Raw genomic sequence first — 18,904 nt, forward strand, 5'->3', positions numbered from 1 at the left:
TATAATATATACTTACTGAGTGGCCAGATTATTATGCATTCAGAGATCATGATAATCTGGCCACTCAGTTTATATACTATTTTGACATGCAATTTTTTGCAATAATGTAATTAGTGCATGAATCTTTCTTCTAATTAATTGCCTTGCAATGTGCATAAATCCGTGCACCGGGCCACTAGTATTACTATAAAGTGGAAACAGGAAAGAAAAGTCTTAAATGTGAAAGGAAGTTCTTGCCCAAGATATCCGTCAAACTTCTTTTTAAACAATAATGCTAGTTTATAGGCCAAATTACACTTACAGTTGCAGTAGGCAAATAGTTTTTCTTTAATTCTATAAACTACTAATCTGCCTGTGTGTGAAACACTTGCAAGCATATGCATGCAAATAATCAGTCATTGTAGCACAATCTATATATATAAAACCCTATTATGCAAATAGACTGAATGGCGGAACAACCAAACAACTGGTCACTATGACATGCACTGACCACTAGGGGACACGTGCGGAACATAGCGCACGTCAGCCGCTGTGGGATGGTAAAGCAGGTGAGCAGGGGCGCCAGACCAAGGCGGGGTGCCAGTCGCTATTATTGGGGCGAGCCTCTGGTGGTTACTGAAAATTCTTTGCTCCCATGCACTGCGGTCCTGCCCAGCACTCCCACCTGCTGCCAGCACTGGCCCCGCTCGCACCCCGATCATTTGGCACCGTCAGTGGGTGAGAGCAGCGGCTGCCACCCCCGATCACTCCTCAGGGCTTCTCCACCTCCCCCTGCTCCTGAGGGGCAATTGGGGCCACTGCCGGCGACGGCCCTGCTCACACCCGCTGCCAGCGCCAGAGCCACTGTTCACACCCACTGCCAGCCCTGGCCCCGTTCGCACCCACAGCCCACGCCAGAGCCACTGCTCACACCCGCTGCTGGCGCCCAGCACCAGCCCCGATTGCCCCTGAGAACTTCTCTACCTCCCCCTATTCCTGAGGGGTGATAGGGGCAACAGCCACCACTCACACCCGCTGACAGCACTGGCCCCACTCACACCCACCGCAGGCGCCGACCCCAATCGCTCTGCACTGTCAGCAGGTGTGAGCAGGGCCGGTGGCTGTCAGCACGTGGGAGCAGTGGTGGTGGGAGCAGGGCTGCCAGGAGACAGGGGGCTGGGGGCCGTGGCAGGAGGGGCTGGGTGGGAGGCGCAGAGGATGGGCCGACACCCACCCCTGCGCTCACCTCAGCCTCGCAACCCACAGTTCCTTTTTAAGGTGCACGAATTTGTACACTGGGCCCCTAGTCTAGTATAAAGTTACAAAGTGGTATCAAGAATAAAAGAAGAAGTGACCTCAAATTTCTTGCCACAATAGCATATATTGCTACAAAGCCCTGGTAAAATTATTATAAAAAGATCTCAACAGACAAGACAACACACTGGAGTTCAAACCAGTACCCTATTACCCATATAATAAGCATATCTATTAAACATGCAGTTTCAAGTAGTATTAAAACATTTTTAGCTATGACCCACCAGTAAGAAATGCATATTATTCATACATACACACACACACACACACACACACACACACTAGAGGCCTGATGCATGAAATTTGTGCAACAGTAGGTCTTCCTTCCCCCAGATACCGGCACTGGCTTCCCTCTGGCACCTGGGACCCGGGCTTCCCTCACAGCCCCAGCTTCATCCAGAAGGTCGTCCGGAAGGACATCCGGTCTAATTAGCACATTACGCTTTTATTATTACAGATATGCATATATATATATATACATATAGCTAAACAATTTCATAACAGTTTGTTTAAATGTATATTCCTGTATACGTGCAGCTCAATATTTATTCTATTTTGCTGTTTAATTTTTAAACACTGCCTTTATAGTACCAAAATTAATTTCATAAACTCTTAATGGGGACAACCTACAATTTGAGAAACACTGTACTAGAGCCAGAATATTGAATGCATGCTACATATTTCCAAGGTACCAAAGCACATAGCAATGACTTTTTAATGCTGTTTACAGATATTTCTACCTTTGTTCTTTCTAGGAATAGTTGCTTGAATAATTTAAAAGCTGTTCTTTTCGCCAAAACCGGTTTGGCTCAGTGGATAGAGCGTCGGCCTGCGGACTCAAGGGTCCCAGGTTCGATTCCGGTCAAGGGCATGTACCTTGGTTGCGGGCACATCCCCAGTAGGGGGTGCAAGAGGCAGCTGATCGATATTTCTCTCTCATCGATGTTTCTAACTCTCCATCCCTCTCACTTCCTCTCTATAAAAAATCAATAAAATATATTAAAAAAAAAATAAAAGCTGTTCTTTTCTCTGAGAAGTGAAAGATCTGCCTTCTCTTCTCAGAACTCTACTGATTTCCAAGATATCCACTAGAGATAAACCATATCTGCAGAAGTATTTCTAGCATGCAAACAAAATTTCTCCAAAAATATAAACAACAATGTCATCACTAAAGCACTACACAACCCATTTCCTTTCTCAAACAAGATAAGTTAGATTATGATTTAAAGGTTAACAGAAAAGGCCCAGCTCATAACAATGAAATCAAGTAATACCTACCTGATTTAGTAAGAGACTTCAAATTATTCTGAACAAAAACAAATGTGCTCAAGGTTCCTTTTCAAAACCCCATCCTCTCTCCAGCCATACTCCCATAAATTTGTCTTACCGTCTTAACATATCAACTTACTTTTTTATGATGGATAGAAAGAACAGATGCCTCTATAACAGGCTCCAAATCTCCTTGGTGATTGTCATTATCACCTCTCCTTGTACCATCAAGTTGGGGTCCTTTTCTGAGCCGTATTTCTGGCTCTGGAGTCCTGATGTACTCCAATCCGTTTTTCGCTGTCTGGTTCATGGGATACACAAGGCTTTCTTACAAAGAGACCTTTCTTTCTGTCCCTTCTTCTTGGGAGGGTGGACTCTCAGGATAGTGTGTTGACCCTAAAGAGAGGAAGATTTTAAATTTAACGTATTTTAAACACATTAAACGAGTGCTGGGAGAAGAGACAGGTTATATTATTATATGCTCAAACAATGAAATACTCAGCAATCATTAATAATGATAAAACAATAATGTATTTTTTAAAAATCTGTATTTGATGACAGGAAAGACTGCCCAAATCCACTTTTATTTTATTTTTTAACGTATTTTTATTGATTTCAGAGAGGAAGGGAGAGGGAGAGAGATAGAAACATCACTGAAGAGAATCATTGATCGGCTGCCTCCTGCATGCCCTACACAGGAGATCGAGCACACAACCCCGGCATATGCCCTGAATGGGAATCAAACTATGACTCCCTAGTTCATAGATCGACACTTAACCACTGAGCCACACCAGCTGGGCCAAAAAGTACTTTTATGTGAAAAAAGCAGCTGTAGCCAGTCTGGCTCAGTGGATAAGAACGTCGGACTGCGGCCTGAAGGGTCCCCGGTTCAATTCTGGTCAATGGCACATACCTCGGTTGCAGGCTCGATCCCCGGCCCTGGTCAGGGTATGTATAGGAGGCAACCAATCGATGTGTCCCTCTCTCACACTGATGTTTCTTCTCTCTCTGTCTTTCCCCTCCCTTCCACTCTCTCTAAAAACAAATGGAAAAATATCCTTGAGTGAGGATTACCAACAACAAAAAAAAGAAAGAAATGCATGGGGAAGAACCTGGGTCTTGAATGAGAAGATTTACTTTCCATTTTTGTTCTACTTGTATATTTTTGACACATACTATACATTACTTTTTCAATGAAAAACATATATAAGTGTAGAAAGAATATATGTGGATCCAACCAGTGTGGCTCAGTGGTTGAGCACAGACACATGAACCAGGAGGTCGCCGTTCAATTCCCAGTCAGGGCACATGCCCGGATTCCAGGCTCAATCTCCAGTAGGGAGCATGCAGGAGGCAGCCAATCAATGATGCTCTCTCATCACTGATGTTTCTATCTCCCTCTCCTTTCCTCTCTGAAATCAATAAAAATATATTTAAATATACATATGTGGATTGTATGCATTATAGCTGGGTTTTACATATTCAATCTCATATAGACATCATAATAACCAATTTCACAGTTAAGGAAACCAAAATTCGCCATACTCTGCAGAAAATAAATAGGACCAAATCTCTGACTTATATAGCATATATTACTGGTAATGGTTTGCATTTAACTTATTTAATGTCTGCATTTCAATATTTTTAGTTGTTTTTAACTGTAGACTACCCTGGAAGAAACGAAACTCAGGACCAGAGCATACTTTTATATCCCTGTGACTTCTTAGAAAGTGCTATACACATGTTTAATGAATATTTGATAGATGATATTTAAAAGTTCTTAAGTGTTTTTGTAAAAACACTATCAGAAATCATCTCTCTCTCTCTCCAAAATGGATTGCAATAAATTTCCTAGAGTTCAGTATTTCAAGTCCTTGACCTTCCACCTCTTAATTCATACTATAAAAGCTTATTTTTTTATTTTTTATTGACATTTAGAGAGGAAGGGAGAAAGAGAGAGAGAAACATGGATCAGTTGCCTCCCGTACACAACCCGACTGGGGATCAAAACCACAACCTGGGTATGTGCCCTTCCCAGGAAATGAACTCACCACTTTTTGGTGTATATGGGACAACACTCCAAACTAGCCACACCGGCCAGGGCCAAAGGCTTACTTTACACATTTAGTTACACATCCAAATAAGACGATTATAATAGGCAATCCAATTAGAAATAGTAAAATAGGAAGGAGCCAGGGTACATGTTATGCTCATAAATCCCATGAGATTCAACGTTCTTACCAGGGGAAAGTAGGAGTAGGGCAAAGTGGGCGGGCCTGGATACCATAAAAGGTGTGTTTAATGTTCATATATGTGGGCACACAAGACTTAGTCCAAGAATTCTAATTAAACTAAGAATTACTCTGTTCGTTTCATAAATCATGACTTTACTACAGAATTTCTCTAAGTATTTTCAAAGTTTTGGGAGCAATAACAAACATAAAACTTTAAGGATCACCAAACTTGGGTATGTGCCTATCACATAAAGGCCGTAGCAAGCATATCTGTAATACTAAGATTATAAACTATGCTATTAATGCCCAATTCTGAAAGAGGAAACAATGTTAATGATTTACATTCATATACAGATGTGGAAAGTAGGCTCAGAGATTAGGTAACTTGTTCAAGGCCATTAGTCTATAAATAAAAAGCAGCTGGGATTTATATCTAGGTCGTTCTGGCCCTCATGAAGTTCATGTGCTAACTGCTACCCAAAAAAAATTAAGACTAGGGGGGAAAAAAAGATAAGAACTTGAACCTGTGGACAAGAGGGTTCTGTAATAAAACAGCCAAGTTCAGTGATGGAAAGTGACCTCACAAAAAGATATGGTCATAAATTCCTAACTGGGCAGGTCAGAGTGGGTAGTCATGCTCCAGGCCTATAACCTCTTTAATGAAAGGTTTAAGCAAGTCCTGTCCATTATTCTTAAGCATCTAGGTCAGTGGTCAGCAAACTGCGGCTCGCGAGCCACATGCGGCTCTTTAGCCCCTTGAGTGTGGCTCTTCCACAAAATACCACGTGCGGGCGCGCACATACAGTGCGATTAGAACTTCGTGGCCCATGCGCAGTAGTCGGTTTTCGGCAAACTCATTAGTCAACAGAACCAAATATCAACAGTACAACGATTGAAATTTCTTTTGAGAGCCAAATTTTTTAAACTTAAACTTCTTCTAATGCCACTTCTTCAAAATAGATTCGCCCAGGCCGTGGTATTTTGTGGAAGAGCCACACTCAAGGGGCCAAAAAGCCGCATGTGGCTCGAGAGCCGCAGTTTGCCTACCACTGACCTAGGTTAACACACCTTTGAGATGCCAGAAGTAATCCTCTTTTCCAGACCTTTTAAGGAGTAAATACTCTTGTTAACTATCCTGTACCTTGATTTCTCCCGCCTTCATAATCTCCTTTATGCTCCCTCCTTATTTCCAAAAGTATACAAGAAACTGCAGGTCAGGCAGCTCAGTTGTTTAAAGCATCCTCCCCATACCCAAGATTGTGGGGTCGATGCCCAGTCAGGGCACATACAAGAATCAACCAATGAATGCATAAATAAGTGGATGCTTCTCTCTCTCTCTTTCTGTCTCTCTCTCTCAAATCAATAAATAAAAATTTTTTTTTAAAAAAGGAAGAAACTGCAAAACTTCTTGCTTCCTGGCAACTATCACCAGAATGGCTTAAATAAACTCATAAAAATTCTCTGCAGGTTTGGACATTTCCTACATAGAAAAACCCTAAAGTCATTTTGTTTACATGGCAAGTAAACTAAAGAATAAAAATCTTTACTATCAAACGTAGAAAATAGAATAAAGCTTTCTGCAAAGCAGCCTTGAAATATGACCACACTGATCTTCTCATAAGCAGGAGTTATGTATAGAGGCACGTTGCTCATTTAGGAGAATATAAATGGAATGCTCTACTTAAAATTGCTTTGAAATCTTCAACTCAGAAACAGAAAGCAAATGACAAGAAATAAGTTTTCCCAAAGAATCTGTAAGGATTCTCCTTAAAATAAAAAGACATTTAAAAAATCAATTTCCAGGAAAGGGCTAAGATAAATAGTCCTATCAACAATGCTTTCTAAATTTATAAGTACAATAAAAGAAGAATGAACAAAATAAGACACTGTAAAATCTCCAATAAAAAAATTAGTTATATTCACCATTTTACATATGCTAAAGCAGAAAGGCCTACCAATATATTTTAGAGTTTCAACAATAGAATTGTTGAAAGAAAAAACATATATGTCAATGCTCAAGTTCCCAACGATTTAACAAAATGGCCCAATACAAGAACACTGGAGAAAACTGTAATCTACTATATGTTTTACTTTATTTGCATTCTCTCTAATGATAAAATGAAGTTCTACTAGGATGCAATACCTTGAAACCCAAAGCAATCAATTCTAAAACTCTAAGGTAAAGTCAGAAGGAAAGTAAGGGTGTTGTCCTTTATCACCATTATTTAACTCTGTCCTGGAGGTTATAGACAACTAAACAAGAGGAAAAAAATGAAGATTATAAGATTATAACTAGAACTATTTACACATAATATCACAGTTTAGCTATAAAACCCAAAACAATCAACTGCAAAAAATCATTATAATAAGAAAACTCATCAAAGTGATTGGGTATAAGATTACATATAGATATTAACAGCTTCCATCCTAAAAGCCCACAATATTTGGTTACTATAGAAAAAACTAATACAAACTAATAGGAAGTAAAATACTTAAAAACAAAACTTAAAATGCTACTGAAGATCTACAGAAACTCCTAGGACTACTAAGCGAGTTCAGCAAGGTCAACAGATGGAACATGAACACTCAAATATCAATCACATTTTTATATACTAACAATAAACATGTGGAAACTAAAATTTAAAACAATGTCATTTATAATTACTTCAAAGAAATTTAAATACTTAAGTATATACTTAAAATATGTATTGGATCTGTTTACTGAAAATTACAAAATGCTAATGAAAGATATCAAAGGTCTAAACAAATAGCAACATATAATATTCATGAATTGAAATATTAAATAGTAAAGATGTCAATTCCTCCCAAATTCTTCTATAGGTTTAATGCAATTCCTATCAAGACTCTAGCAAGGATTTTTGTAAATAAAGACAAGCTTATTCTAAAATTGATATGGAAGAAATAGGCCCAGCATAACTAAAACAAATAAAATAGTGGAAACAATTCCTTGGGCAAGGGGAGGAGTGGCCCCTTGATCTAAATAAACCTCACACCCTATGGAACATGAACTTAAAACATAAAATGTAAAACTCTTATTAAGACATAAGAGAAAATCTTCAGGATCTATAGCTATGCAAAGAGTATTGAGACTTAATGCCAAAAGCATGATTCATAATAGGCCAAGATACTAACCCAACTGTTCGCCCTGCACGAAGAAGTCAAAATATTTTTCCAGCGGCAAAATAACCCGAAATCACAAGACCTCTTTTCTAACGATGAGTGGGGTAGCCAAGCTTGCATACCTGGCAGATACTTTTCCGCTATTAAATGAACTAAACATATCCTTGCTTATGTTCACACTACGAGGTAAAATGGATGCTTTTCAAAAGGAAATATTACTGTTGCAAATGCGGTTGGCTGAAGAAGATCTGCAAATGTTTTCAAACTTTGATGAATATATGAGAGAAGGATGTCAACCGGCAGGTGGTAATCATTGTTCAACAGCACTTACAATCACTGACAGAATCTTCTGGTCGTTATTACACAAAGAAAGAAGATCCCAGACATGGCAATATGTGGATAATAGATCCATTTGCAGCAAACACTGAAGATAGCAATTTAAGCATGAATGAAAAAGAAAGCCTCATCAATCTATCATCCAAGGACAGTCTCAAAGCTAAATTTCAGTCATCCTTATCAAGACCTCATTTTTGGATCTCCATTAAAAGTGAATATCCATTGCTGAGTGAAAAAGCAATGAAACTTTTAATTCAATTTTCAACAACATATTTGTGCGAAAAAACATTTTCATCTGTCACAGCAATTAAAACTCGGTACCGGTCTCGGCTTGAAATAAATACAGCTCTCCATCTTGCATAACATGTTTGGAGCCTAAAATCCATAAACTTATTTCAAGCAAACAGGAGCAAATATCACACCCTAAAAATGTGTATTACTTAAATAAGCGTCAATTATTTCTTAAAAATTACTTACTCTAATAAATGTGTTACAAGTAAACAACCTTTGAAGGTTTTGTTATAAGTATAATGTTGTTATATTAAATAGGTGCATTTCATATTAATAAAATGAAAGTTCTCTAATCATTATTTTACAAATTTATTTATCTTTTTTTAAAAAATCATAATGTGGTCCACGGGATTTAAAATTATGAATTTAGTGATCCAGGGAGGTCCAAAAGGTTGGCAACCGCTGTTGTAAAACACAATCCTATCTAATAAAAAGGTAATATGCAAATTGACCGTACCATTGACACGCCCACCAGCCAATCAAAGCAAGTATGCAAATTAACCCAACCAAGATGACTACAGCCACAGAGAGCAAGGTTTCCCAGGTAATAGAGCAAGCCAAGCTTTCCTCGAGCTGTTGCAGGCCTAAGCTTCCACTCAAGCTACAAAGTTTCAATTATAGAAGGTAAACAAATTCAAACAGAAATGGTGGCAGAACGGAGCTTGAGAGAGCAGACCAGGGTTGCCAGCGGCAACAAGGGAAGCAAAGCTTTCCGCACACCCTGGCCTGGCCCACCCGCTTAAGGCTACAAAGTTACAAGTATAGAAGGTGAATTAACTGCCACAGAAATGGCTGCCGGCCTCGGAGGGAGCCCCAGGCTTGGCTCCGCTCCAGGCTACAAAGTTTCAATTGTAGAAGGAAAATAAATTCCAGATACAGGGCCTCCACTTGCGTTGCCAGGGGGCGTGGCCCGCCTGCAAACCACCACAGGCCCCTCGCTCAGGCCACCCCACGCCCCAAGGGAACCCCCACCCTGATCAGGGACACCCTTCAGGGCAAACCAGCTGGCCCCCACCCCTGTACCAGGCCTCTATCCTATCTAATAAAAGAGTAATATGCAGATTGACCATCACTCCAACACACAATGTGTCTGCCCCCATGTGGACACAAGATGGCCACTACAAGATGGCCAGTAGGAGAGGGCAGTTGGGAGGCACCAGGCCTGCAAGGGAGGGCAGTTGAGAGGGACCAGGCCTGCAAGGGAGGGAAGTTGGAGGTGATCAACCCTGCAGGAAAGGGCAGTTAGGGGTAACCAGGCCGGCAGAGGAGGGAAGTTGGGGGAAAACAGGCTGGCAGGGGAGCAGTTAAGCATCAACCAGGCAGGCAGAGGAGTGGTTAGGGGGTGATCAGGCTGGCAGGCAGAAGCAGTTAGGGGCAATCAGGAAGGCAGGCAGGCAAGTAGTTGGGAGCCAGCAGTCCTGGATTGTGAGAGGTATGTCCAACTGCCCGTTTAGGCCCGATCCCGGTGGGCAGTCGGACATCCCTCAGGGGTCCCAGATTGGAGAGGGTACAGGCTGGGCTGAGGGACAACCCCCTTCCATGCACGAATTCCATGCACCGGGCTTCTAGTGTCAAATATTAATGAGGACTAGTACATTGCTGGCAAAAGATAAACTGACACAACCACTTTGAAAAATTGTTAACTTAAGAAACTTCCAAACACACTTACTATATGACTAAGCTATTCTACTAAAACTTTACCTAAAAGAAGTAAAAATGTAAGACTTTGACAAGAAAAATTCTGAGATGTCCTAAATTAAATTACAGCAGGCTGAAGAGTGAAAAGGAAGAGATAAGAGGTTAATCAGTTAACCGAGCCAGAGTCACAGATCAAAACCACATTCCTAAATGTATGTTAAAAATTTGAATCAACTTCCAGAAGGCTATCTAAAAAATTAAAATTTTTTAAAAGCCAAACCCCAGATGACACAGCATCCGCTGATTTCAGGACTATTGCCTACAACCAATCCAGAAGTAGAAAATAAGTCTTCCTCGTGGGCTACGCACCTATCCTAGAACAGCCTGCACTTCACCTTTCCCCACTACCCCTTATTTACAGCCAATGTAAATTCTTTATAAACAACTTACATCTTTCTTTCCCAACCTTGTATAAAAGGGTCCTGTCAGGAACATGACATTGAACATGTTCATCTTCTCCACCTAGTGCTACTGCTAGTGGTTAGACTGCATGTCCCAAGACCTGGTCCATTTTCTGCTAGCAATGACTCAATAAACACTTTCTTTTAGGACAGCTTTCCACATTGAAGATGTTTCACAATTGTACATGAATGTTTATAACAGCTTTAATAATAGCCAAAAATTGGAAATCCAAACATCAGGCGAATGAATAAAATGGTGGTGTAGCAATACCATGACGAATACTGCTCAGCAATAAAGAGAAACAAATTGCTGGTATACATAACACAGATGCCCTAGCCAGTGTGGTCAGTGGATAGAGCGTTGGTCTGTGGACTGAAAGTTCCCGGGTTCAATTCCGGTCAAGGGCACATACGTTGGTTGCAGGCTCCTCCCTGGCCCGGGCCCTGGTCAGGGCTCATGTAGGAGGCAACCAATTAATGGGTTTCTCTCACATATATGTTCTCTTGGTCTTTCCCTCTCTCTTCTACTCTCCCTAAAAATCAATGGAAAAATATCCTTGGGTGAGGATTAACAAAACAAAACAAAAAAACATAGCAGCACAGATGAATCTCAAAAAGATTACATTGAGTCAAATAAGCCAGATGCTAAAGAATACATACTGTAAAATTTCTTTTGTATGAAATTCTAAGAGGCAAAATTAATCTATACAGATCCGTCATTTCCTTGGGCCAGATATGGGAGAATGATGTGAGTGGAATGACTGCAAAGGGACATGAGGGAGGTAATAGAAATTCTGTATTTTGATTGGGGATATGATTATCTGAGTGTATAAATGATCAAAATTCATCTAACTGAACACTAAAATGGATAATTTTGTTATATATAAATTATACTTCAGTAAAATTAATTTTAAATACTAAAATAAATGATGCCGCCCGACTGGCATGGCTCAGTGGTTGAGCATCAACCTATGAACCAGGAGGTCATGATTCGATTCCCGTTCAGGGCACATGCCCAGGTTGTGGGCTCAGTCCCCGCTCTGGGACATGCAGGAGGCAGCCAATCAATGGTTCTCTCTCATCATTGATGTTTCTTCCTCTCCCTTCCTGTCTGAAATCAATAAAAATATCATTTAAAAAATAAATAAGTAAATAAATAAAATAAAATAAATAATGCCAAAGTTTATTTAATCCAAGATTACTGAAAACTTTGGAAAACTATAAATCCATGAGCTAAACAACCATAATATTATTTTTACTTTGGCCAAATAATAGTAGCCTCCTAAAAGGAGTCTTCCTTCAATGAATTTTCCCTCATGTTTATTCTCTCCAAGTAAAAGTAAACAAACTAATTCATAACCATTCTGGTTTCTCCAACCAAAAGTCCTTCTTGAGACCACTTCAGAGCATAATATTATTTACTATTACCAAAAAAAAATTTAGAGGCTAATTTTAGCTGCTACCATGTGCCAGATAAGGTAAGCTTTTATAGTTTTCTCCTTCAACTTTAAAACCCTGCCGGTTACATAGATAGCATTATCTTTATTTACAAATAAGAAAACTAAGGGTGAGACTGTCTAGATAATTTTCCCCATGGTTACACGAATTAGAAAATAGAGAAAAATAAGAACTGCCCAGCTTGGGCCCTCTCTAATTACACAACACTACCTCCCACAAAAGTTAAGTGGTTCCATTTTTCCTAGTCATGTTATCTCTTTCAAGGGAGGTAAACTGCTACTTAACACTTACTGAAGCCAACTTTGAACCAGACCAAGTAGTTGGCCTTTTAAACATCTCATTTAATCCTCCAACAATCCTCATGAAAAGGGGTCTCATTTTTCAGATAAAGAAACTAAGACTAGAGATCAAGTAACTCATCAAAGACAAACTTAAGTAAAAGATCCTGAAGTCAAATCTGTATCTCTAATTCCAAAGACCATACTTATAGAGCTTCATTAAAGACACAATAGTGCATTGTAGCCACTGGTCAGAGTAAGAGCTAAAAAAAAAACACTTTTAAAGGAAAAGTCTTGGTCCTGGCCAGATAGCTTTGTTGTCCAGATGCATCACAGTTGTGACTTCGATCCCCACCCAGTCACGGGATATACAAGAATCAACCAATGAATGCATAAATAAGTGGAACAACAAACCTCTCTCTCTCTCTCTCTCTCTCTCTCTCTCTCTCTCTCTCTCTCTCTCTCAAAAGTCAAAATAAAATTTTTTAAATAAAATAAAAATCTTTATCCAACTCTTATAGCCATACTACAAATGGTGGTTTCCATTTCCCAGATCTATAGTAACCCTGAATATTGTTTCTGAAATGAAAAATAGTACATAAAAATGCATATGTACATTACAGAAACAACAGTCCTGAGTGTTATAGTCAGAGAAATCTTGAGAAGTCCAGGATATATAAATTGTTATACACTGAACCAAAATACGTAAAATATGCAAATAGGTGCTCTCCCTTTCTGGAGCACACCCTAGCCTTCCCAGTCCCCCTCTTCTTCCCCCCAGGGACTTTACCTAGACCAGTGGTCGGCAAACTGCAGCTCGAGAGCCACATGCGGCTCACAAACCACAGTTTGCCGCTCTGTTGACTAATGAGTTTGCCAAACACTGCATAAGGCATTAATTACCCTTAACCAGAAGTTTTGACTTCAGGTTAAAGACATTAGTACATTATTAAAATGTTTTTTAAATTTTTCCCTAAGGCAGTGGTCGGCAAACTCATTAGTCAACAGAGCAGCAAACAGCAAACTCATTAGTCAACAGAGCGGCAAACAGCGGCTCTCGAGCCACAGTTTGCCGACCACTGACCTAGACCATTCTCTTTTTCTCCTAAGCTCCAAGGGCCTTTCTTTTTGCATCTAACTGATTTCCTGAACCCATTTCTTCTACAGCCCCTTTCTTCTACCTCTTTGACTTTTTAAATAAACTTCTGCTTACATTTGGAAAAAAAAGTAATTAAATTTAATAAGTCATCCTATCTAATAAAGAGAGAATATGCTAATTGACAGTCACGCCCTCACAAAGATGGTGGCACCCACAGCCACAAGATGGCGGCACCCAGTCCCCTCAGCCCTGCCAGAGCGGCAGGTGCACGGCACGGCCACTCCGCGCACCTGTCTCCAGAGTCCCCCAGTCCCCTCAACCGCCCAGGGCCGGCCCGAGGTGCAGGCAAGCCTTGGATGGCGGCTGCCCAGCTGCCCAGGGCCAGCCCGAGGCGCAGGCAAGCCTCAGATGGCGGCTACCCAGCAGACGCCCAAGGCGCAGGCAAGTCTTGGATAGCGGCTGCACAGCCGCCCAGAGCTGCCTGAGTGGCAGCAGCAGAGATGTGATGGGGGCGTCGCCTTACCCTGATCACCGGGTCGCCTCCCGTCCCTGAGGGCTCCCAGACTGAGAGGGGGCAGACTGGGCTGAGGGACCCCCCCTCCAGTGCATGAATTTTCATGTATGGGACCTCTAGTCTGTAATATAATACCATATAACCACACTATTGTTCCAACTATTTCATAAATAAAATCTGTCCAGGTAAAATATCTGACCTGTAGAGTGAACCTCTGAGGCAAAATCAAAACCCTACTTTAGTAAAGAACCCGTCTCATAAGTAAGTAACAACCATTCAGGGTCCTATCTCATCCCGTATAAGATCCTCTACAACAGTGGTCGTCAAGTGGTGGTCCGTGAGGTCTGAAAGGTTGTCAACTGCTGCTCTAGTGATGGGGAAAATGAGACATTTGGGGGGGCCTAGCAATCTGAATCTAGTCACTGCCCCTTTAATTATCTGGTCCTGCAAGATCTGTTTACCCAAAATACTACTCCAATTTTAGAGAGGCCATAAACCATCCCCAGATGGAGTTATCTGTGCTGGCACCAGGCCAGGCCTTGAGATGTGGTCCCACTGCCCCCATCCCAGTACATAGGGTTTTTTGCAAAGCCTGCAAAAGGTCCAGAAGTATGATCCATATTTGGGGGACAAAGAAACTAAAGGGGTATAAAGGGAAAGCTTCCACCATATTGGGGGGCTCAGGATTTGGAGAGAAACAGACTCCCCTGGGTCACTGTACTGGTACACATGAAATATCTGGAAATAAATGGGTTTTTCCTGTGCCTCCGGTACTCCTGTGTATTTTTTCGGTCGCCTGGTAAATTCTGTAACACTAGAATACAAGTTTATTTTTTTGTGTCTTTTTTTATAATGTTACAGAAGGAGACTTCAAGGAAATAGTTCCCTTTCTCAATATCACAATCAGAAATCTAGAAATAAAACTTGCATCTACAATCTTTCTCAATATTGCTCACTTTTACTAACTGCCAATATGAAAGAAATAGGAAGAAAAAAAGAAAAACCTAAAATATATATCTACAGGCCTCACAAAAATATATATCTACAGGCCTCAGATTAAAAATGCAATAAAAACCCTTTCAAGTGGGAAGAAAAATAGTCTTCATTCTTTTTTCTAAATACTTTTATTATGTATTATGATTGTTAAAGAGAGAAGAGAGAGAAACATCAATGTGAGAGCAAAACATCAATCAACTGCTCCCTGCGTGCCTCCTACCAGGGATGGAAGCCAGCAACCCAGGCTTGTGCCCTGACCGAGAATTGAACCAGCACTCTCTCAGTGTTCGGGACGACGCCAAACTAACTGAGCCACACTGGCCAGGGCAAAGTTTTCATTCTTAAACTAAATGATTTATAGCGGTTTCTAACAAACATTTAAGACAGTTAAGGCTCAAGCTTATATACATAATTCTCCTAAACTCAAAATTAAAAGTCTTGCCTGGCTGGCATGGCTCAGTGGTTGAGCACTGACCTATGAACCAGGAGGTCACAGTTCAATTCCTGGTCAGGGCACATGCCCAGCGGGCTCCATCCACAGCAGGGGGCATGCAGGAGGCAGCAGATCAATGATTCTCATCATTGATGTTTCTATCTCTCTCTCCCTCTCCCTTTCTCTCTGAAATCAGTAAAAATATATTTTTTAAAAGTCTCAAACATCAGGACATATATATGACAATAGCAACTGGATGACTAAATACAATTAAGTATTCTGAAGTTTCAACTATCAAAATGTCAATCCAAAACATGCTTATCTAGTTTCCAAAGTCTGTGGATATTAACCAGCAATGCAAGAAAAAAACAACAAAACAGCAATCTTGTTTTCCTCATAAAAATATATCCCCAAACTGTTTGCAAGCCAGATTCAATTTAAAAAGTGACTGAGAGAAATGACTTTTGGGTGAGGTCTAGAAAACACAATCAAACCTCTTTCTCCAACATCTCCAATTCAGTTCTAGGCCAACTTGGTCACAGGCAAAAATGGGTTGTGGAATCAAACTTTGGTTTTCAAACTGACAACCCTTTCAAGCTGATACCTCAGCATGACAAAAAGGGTCTCTCTGGCAACAAACAAAGGAGAAAATGCTTTTGTTGGCGGCTAAATCAACAATTAGCACAATTTTAAAACATAAAAGAAGCCATCAATACATCAGGATCAGCTAAACTGTGATATAATGTGTAAATAGTTATAATCTTTAGTGCTAATGTTGCTCAGGGTGTGAAAGAAATAATGATCACAGACTACTGAAGAGGTAGAAAAACTATTGTTGATTTGGATAAATGAAAAGCAGTTAGCCAGTGACAGCCATTTCCCAGGCAGTGATATATGAGCAAACAAAGATGCTGCATACAGACCGGAAAGACACCTGTGGACCAAGTGTTCAAAGTGATTCATTTAAGGCTAGTAGTGGGTGGTTGGATAAATTTAAGAAAAGAAGCGTTATTCATAGATTAAACAGTACATTAGACATGACCTGTATAAAAGAAAGGTTAAAACAGAATCATCTGGGGGTCTGAAACAGATTAATTCAACTTACATTACTTCTAATGGGAAAAAATGATTCAGTTTTTTAACAAATCGCTTCTTGAACAGCCTTCTGTAATGAATTAAGTTCAAGAACTGAGGTTCCACTGTACAGGAGTGGGCAAAAGTAGGTTTACAGGTTCGTATGGAAAAATATATAATACAAGCATAAACTCTGTGTTTCACATACTCACAACTGTAAATGTATTTTTGCCCACCTCCTGTATGCTCTCTATGTACATTCTGGGTTCTAGTTCTGGATCAAGTAATCAACCAATCACATTACCCTGGTCCAGAAGTCATAAACCTGAACATGTGAAGCAGCCTGATGAAAGAAAAAAAGGCTGTCCTAGCCTGTTTTGCAGTGGTTTGAGCACTGCCCTGCATATAAAAGGGTCTCTGGTTCGGTTCCTGGTCAAGGGCACGTACCATGGTTCAGGCTCGATCCCTGGTCTGGGTTAGTGTGTGTTTGGGAGGCAACCAATGGATGTGTCTCTCACACATCGATGTTTCATTCTCTCTCTCTCTCTCCCTCCCTCTTTCTCTCTCTCCCCCCTTCCTCCCTCCCTTCCACTCTCTCTAAAATATCAATGGAAGTATATCCTCAAGTGAAATTTTTTTTAAAAAAGGCTGTTAGTGTACTGAACTGAAACTACTTAAAAGATTTACAACAAGTTACATGCATAGGCATATAAAAACAAATATTAAATATTAACAGAAATTATTAATATTAATTAACAAAAGTATTAAAATATTAACAGAAATATAAAAAATATTTAAAAATTTAATTTGCCTGGCTGTATTGCTCAGCGGTTGAGCATCTACCTATGAACCAGGAGATCACAGTTCGATTCCTGGTCAGGGCACATGCCCTGATTGCGGGCTTCATCCCCAGTGTGGGACAGGCAGGAGGCAGCTGATCAATGATTCTCTCTCCTCACTGATGTTTCTATCACTCTCTCCCTCTCCCTTCTGAAATCAATAAAATTATATTTTTAAATTAAATTAGATCCCTGCCTCACATCATATAAAAAAAAAAAACATCAGGCAGAATCAAGACTTAAATGTAAAAAAAAAAGTCTAAAACTTTTAGAAAGAAACACGAAAAAAATTAACAAGACACAGAGACTAGGAGAAGATATTTGCAATTCACTTAACAGACATAACCAGAATATAAAACTCCTAAAATCCATACCCAATTGGGAGGGGAGAGAGAACAGCCATTCAAGAAAACCTGAATAGTTACACAACATTTGAAAACATGCTCAATCTCATAATTAATTAAAAAAAATTACACTATTTGGTATCATTTCACAATTATCTGATTTGTAAACATGTAAAAAAATCTGACCGTGCCATGGATAAGAATTTGGAAAGAGCAAATTCTCACATTTTAATGAGAAAAAAATGCAAAATAGGGACAATTTTGGAGAGCAATTTGGCAATTTCTCCATAACCTCCAACCCAATAATTCCACCTCTAAGTAATTTACCTTAGAGGACTTCATTTCAAATTTTGTACACACACACACACACACACATACATACACACACACACACACACACTGCACAAAACATTTATCCTTACTGCCTGCAATATAACCTGATACTTTTCCATCCTATTTAAATTCCTAACCTGATTTCCCAACCCATTAATGGCTCCCAACATGCAGTTTGAAAAACTTGCCCAAGATCTTAAATATGTGCATTGTATTAACTATAAACCTGCTTTTTCCCACCCCTGTATTTAAAAGAGGCCATCTACTCAGGACAGAGGACATGTTGCCTTCTTCATCTAGCTCCTGCTGCTGATGGTTTAGATTGCACATCGCAGGACCTGTCCTTTTCCAACTAATATTTGGTTCAATAAACACTTTATTTCCAAAAAACTTGCTGCTATGAAAATTTCACAAAACATGTATCCTTATTACCTGCAGTACAACCTAATACTTTCCTATTTAGAATTTTAACAGTAGCATTGTTTTTAAAACAGGAGAAACAATAAACAACCTACACACCTATCAACATGAAAATAAATTTAAACTGGTTTTCTAATAATAATATAACTATACAGCAGATAAACGTGATGACTATAATCAGGTTGAACCACATGAAAACAGCCATTTTTGTGGGTCAAAATGTTAATAAAATATCAACTTCCTATGAAACTAAAAAACATGTTTCATAAAAAAATAAATTACAGAATAGGCAGAAAAGTGTCTACATAAAGTTTTAAATATGCAAAACAATATTATGACCTGCTTATAAATATACTAGAGGCCTGGTGCACGAAATTTGTGCACGGAGGGGGGTTGTCCCTCAGCCCAGCCTGTACCCTCTCCAATCTGGGACCCCTGGAGGGATGTCCGACT

At 39.9% G+C, this 18,904-nt stretch overlaps 1 protein-coding gene and 1 pseudogene across 3 annotated transcripts in view; one reads left to right on the forward strand and one right to left on the reverse strand.

The window, feature by feature from the left end:
• The window catches only part of ADIPOR2 (adiponectin receptor 2), an 80,053-nt gene that overhangs the window by 48,332 nt on the left and 12,817 nt on the right, over window positions 1–18,904 (reverse strand). For all 3 annotated transcript variants that reach the window (XM_054718760.1, XM_028128100.2, XM_054718759.1), the window contains exon 2: window positions 2,702–2,958. In XM_054718760.1, coding sequence (XP_054574735.1) covers window positions 2,702–2,872 — 171 coding nt within the window. In that variant the 5' untranslated portion in view covers window positions 2,873–2,958. The remainder of the gene's footprint in view (window positions 1–2,701; window positions 2,959–18,904) is intronic.
• LOC103296757 (protein SDA1 homolog) overlaps window positions 12,128–18,904 on the forward strand; it is a 12,952-nt pseudogene continuing 6,175 nt past the window's right edge.

This window comes from Eptesicus fuscus, chromosome 7 (genome assembly GCF_027574615.1).
Source record: "Eptesicus fuscus isolate TK198812 chromosome 7, DD_ASM_mEF_20220401, whole genome shotgun sequence".
NCBI lineage: Eukaryota > Metazoa > Chordata > Mammalia > Chiroptera > Vespertilionidae > Eptesicus > Eptesicus fuscus.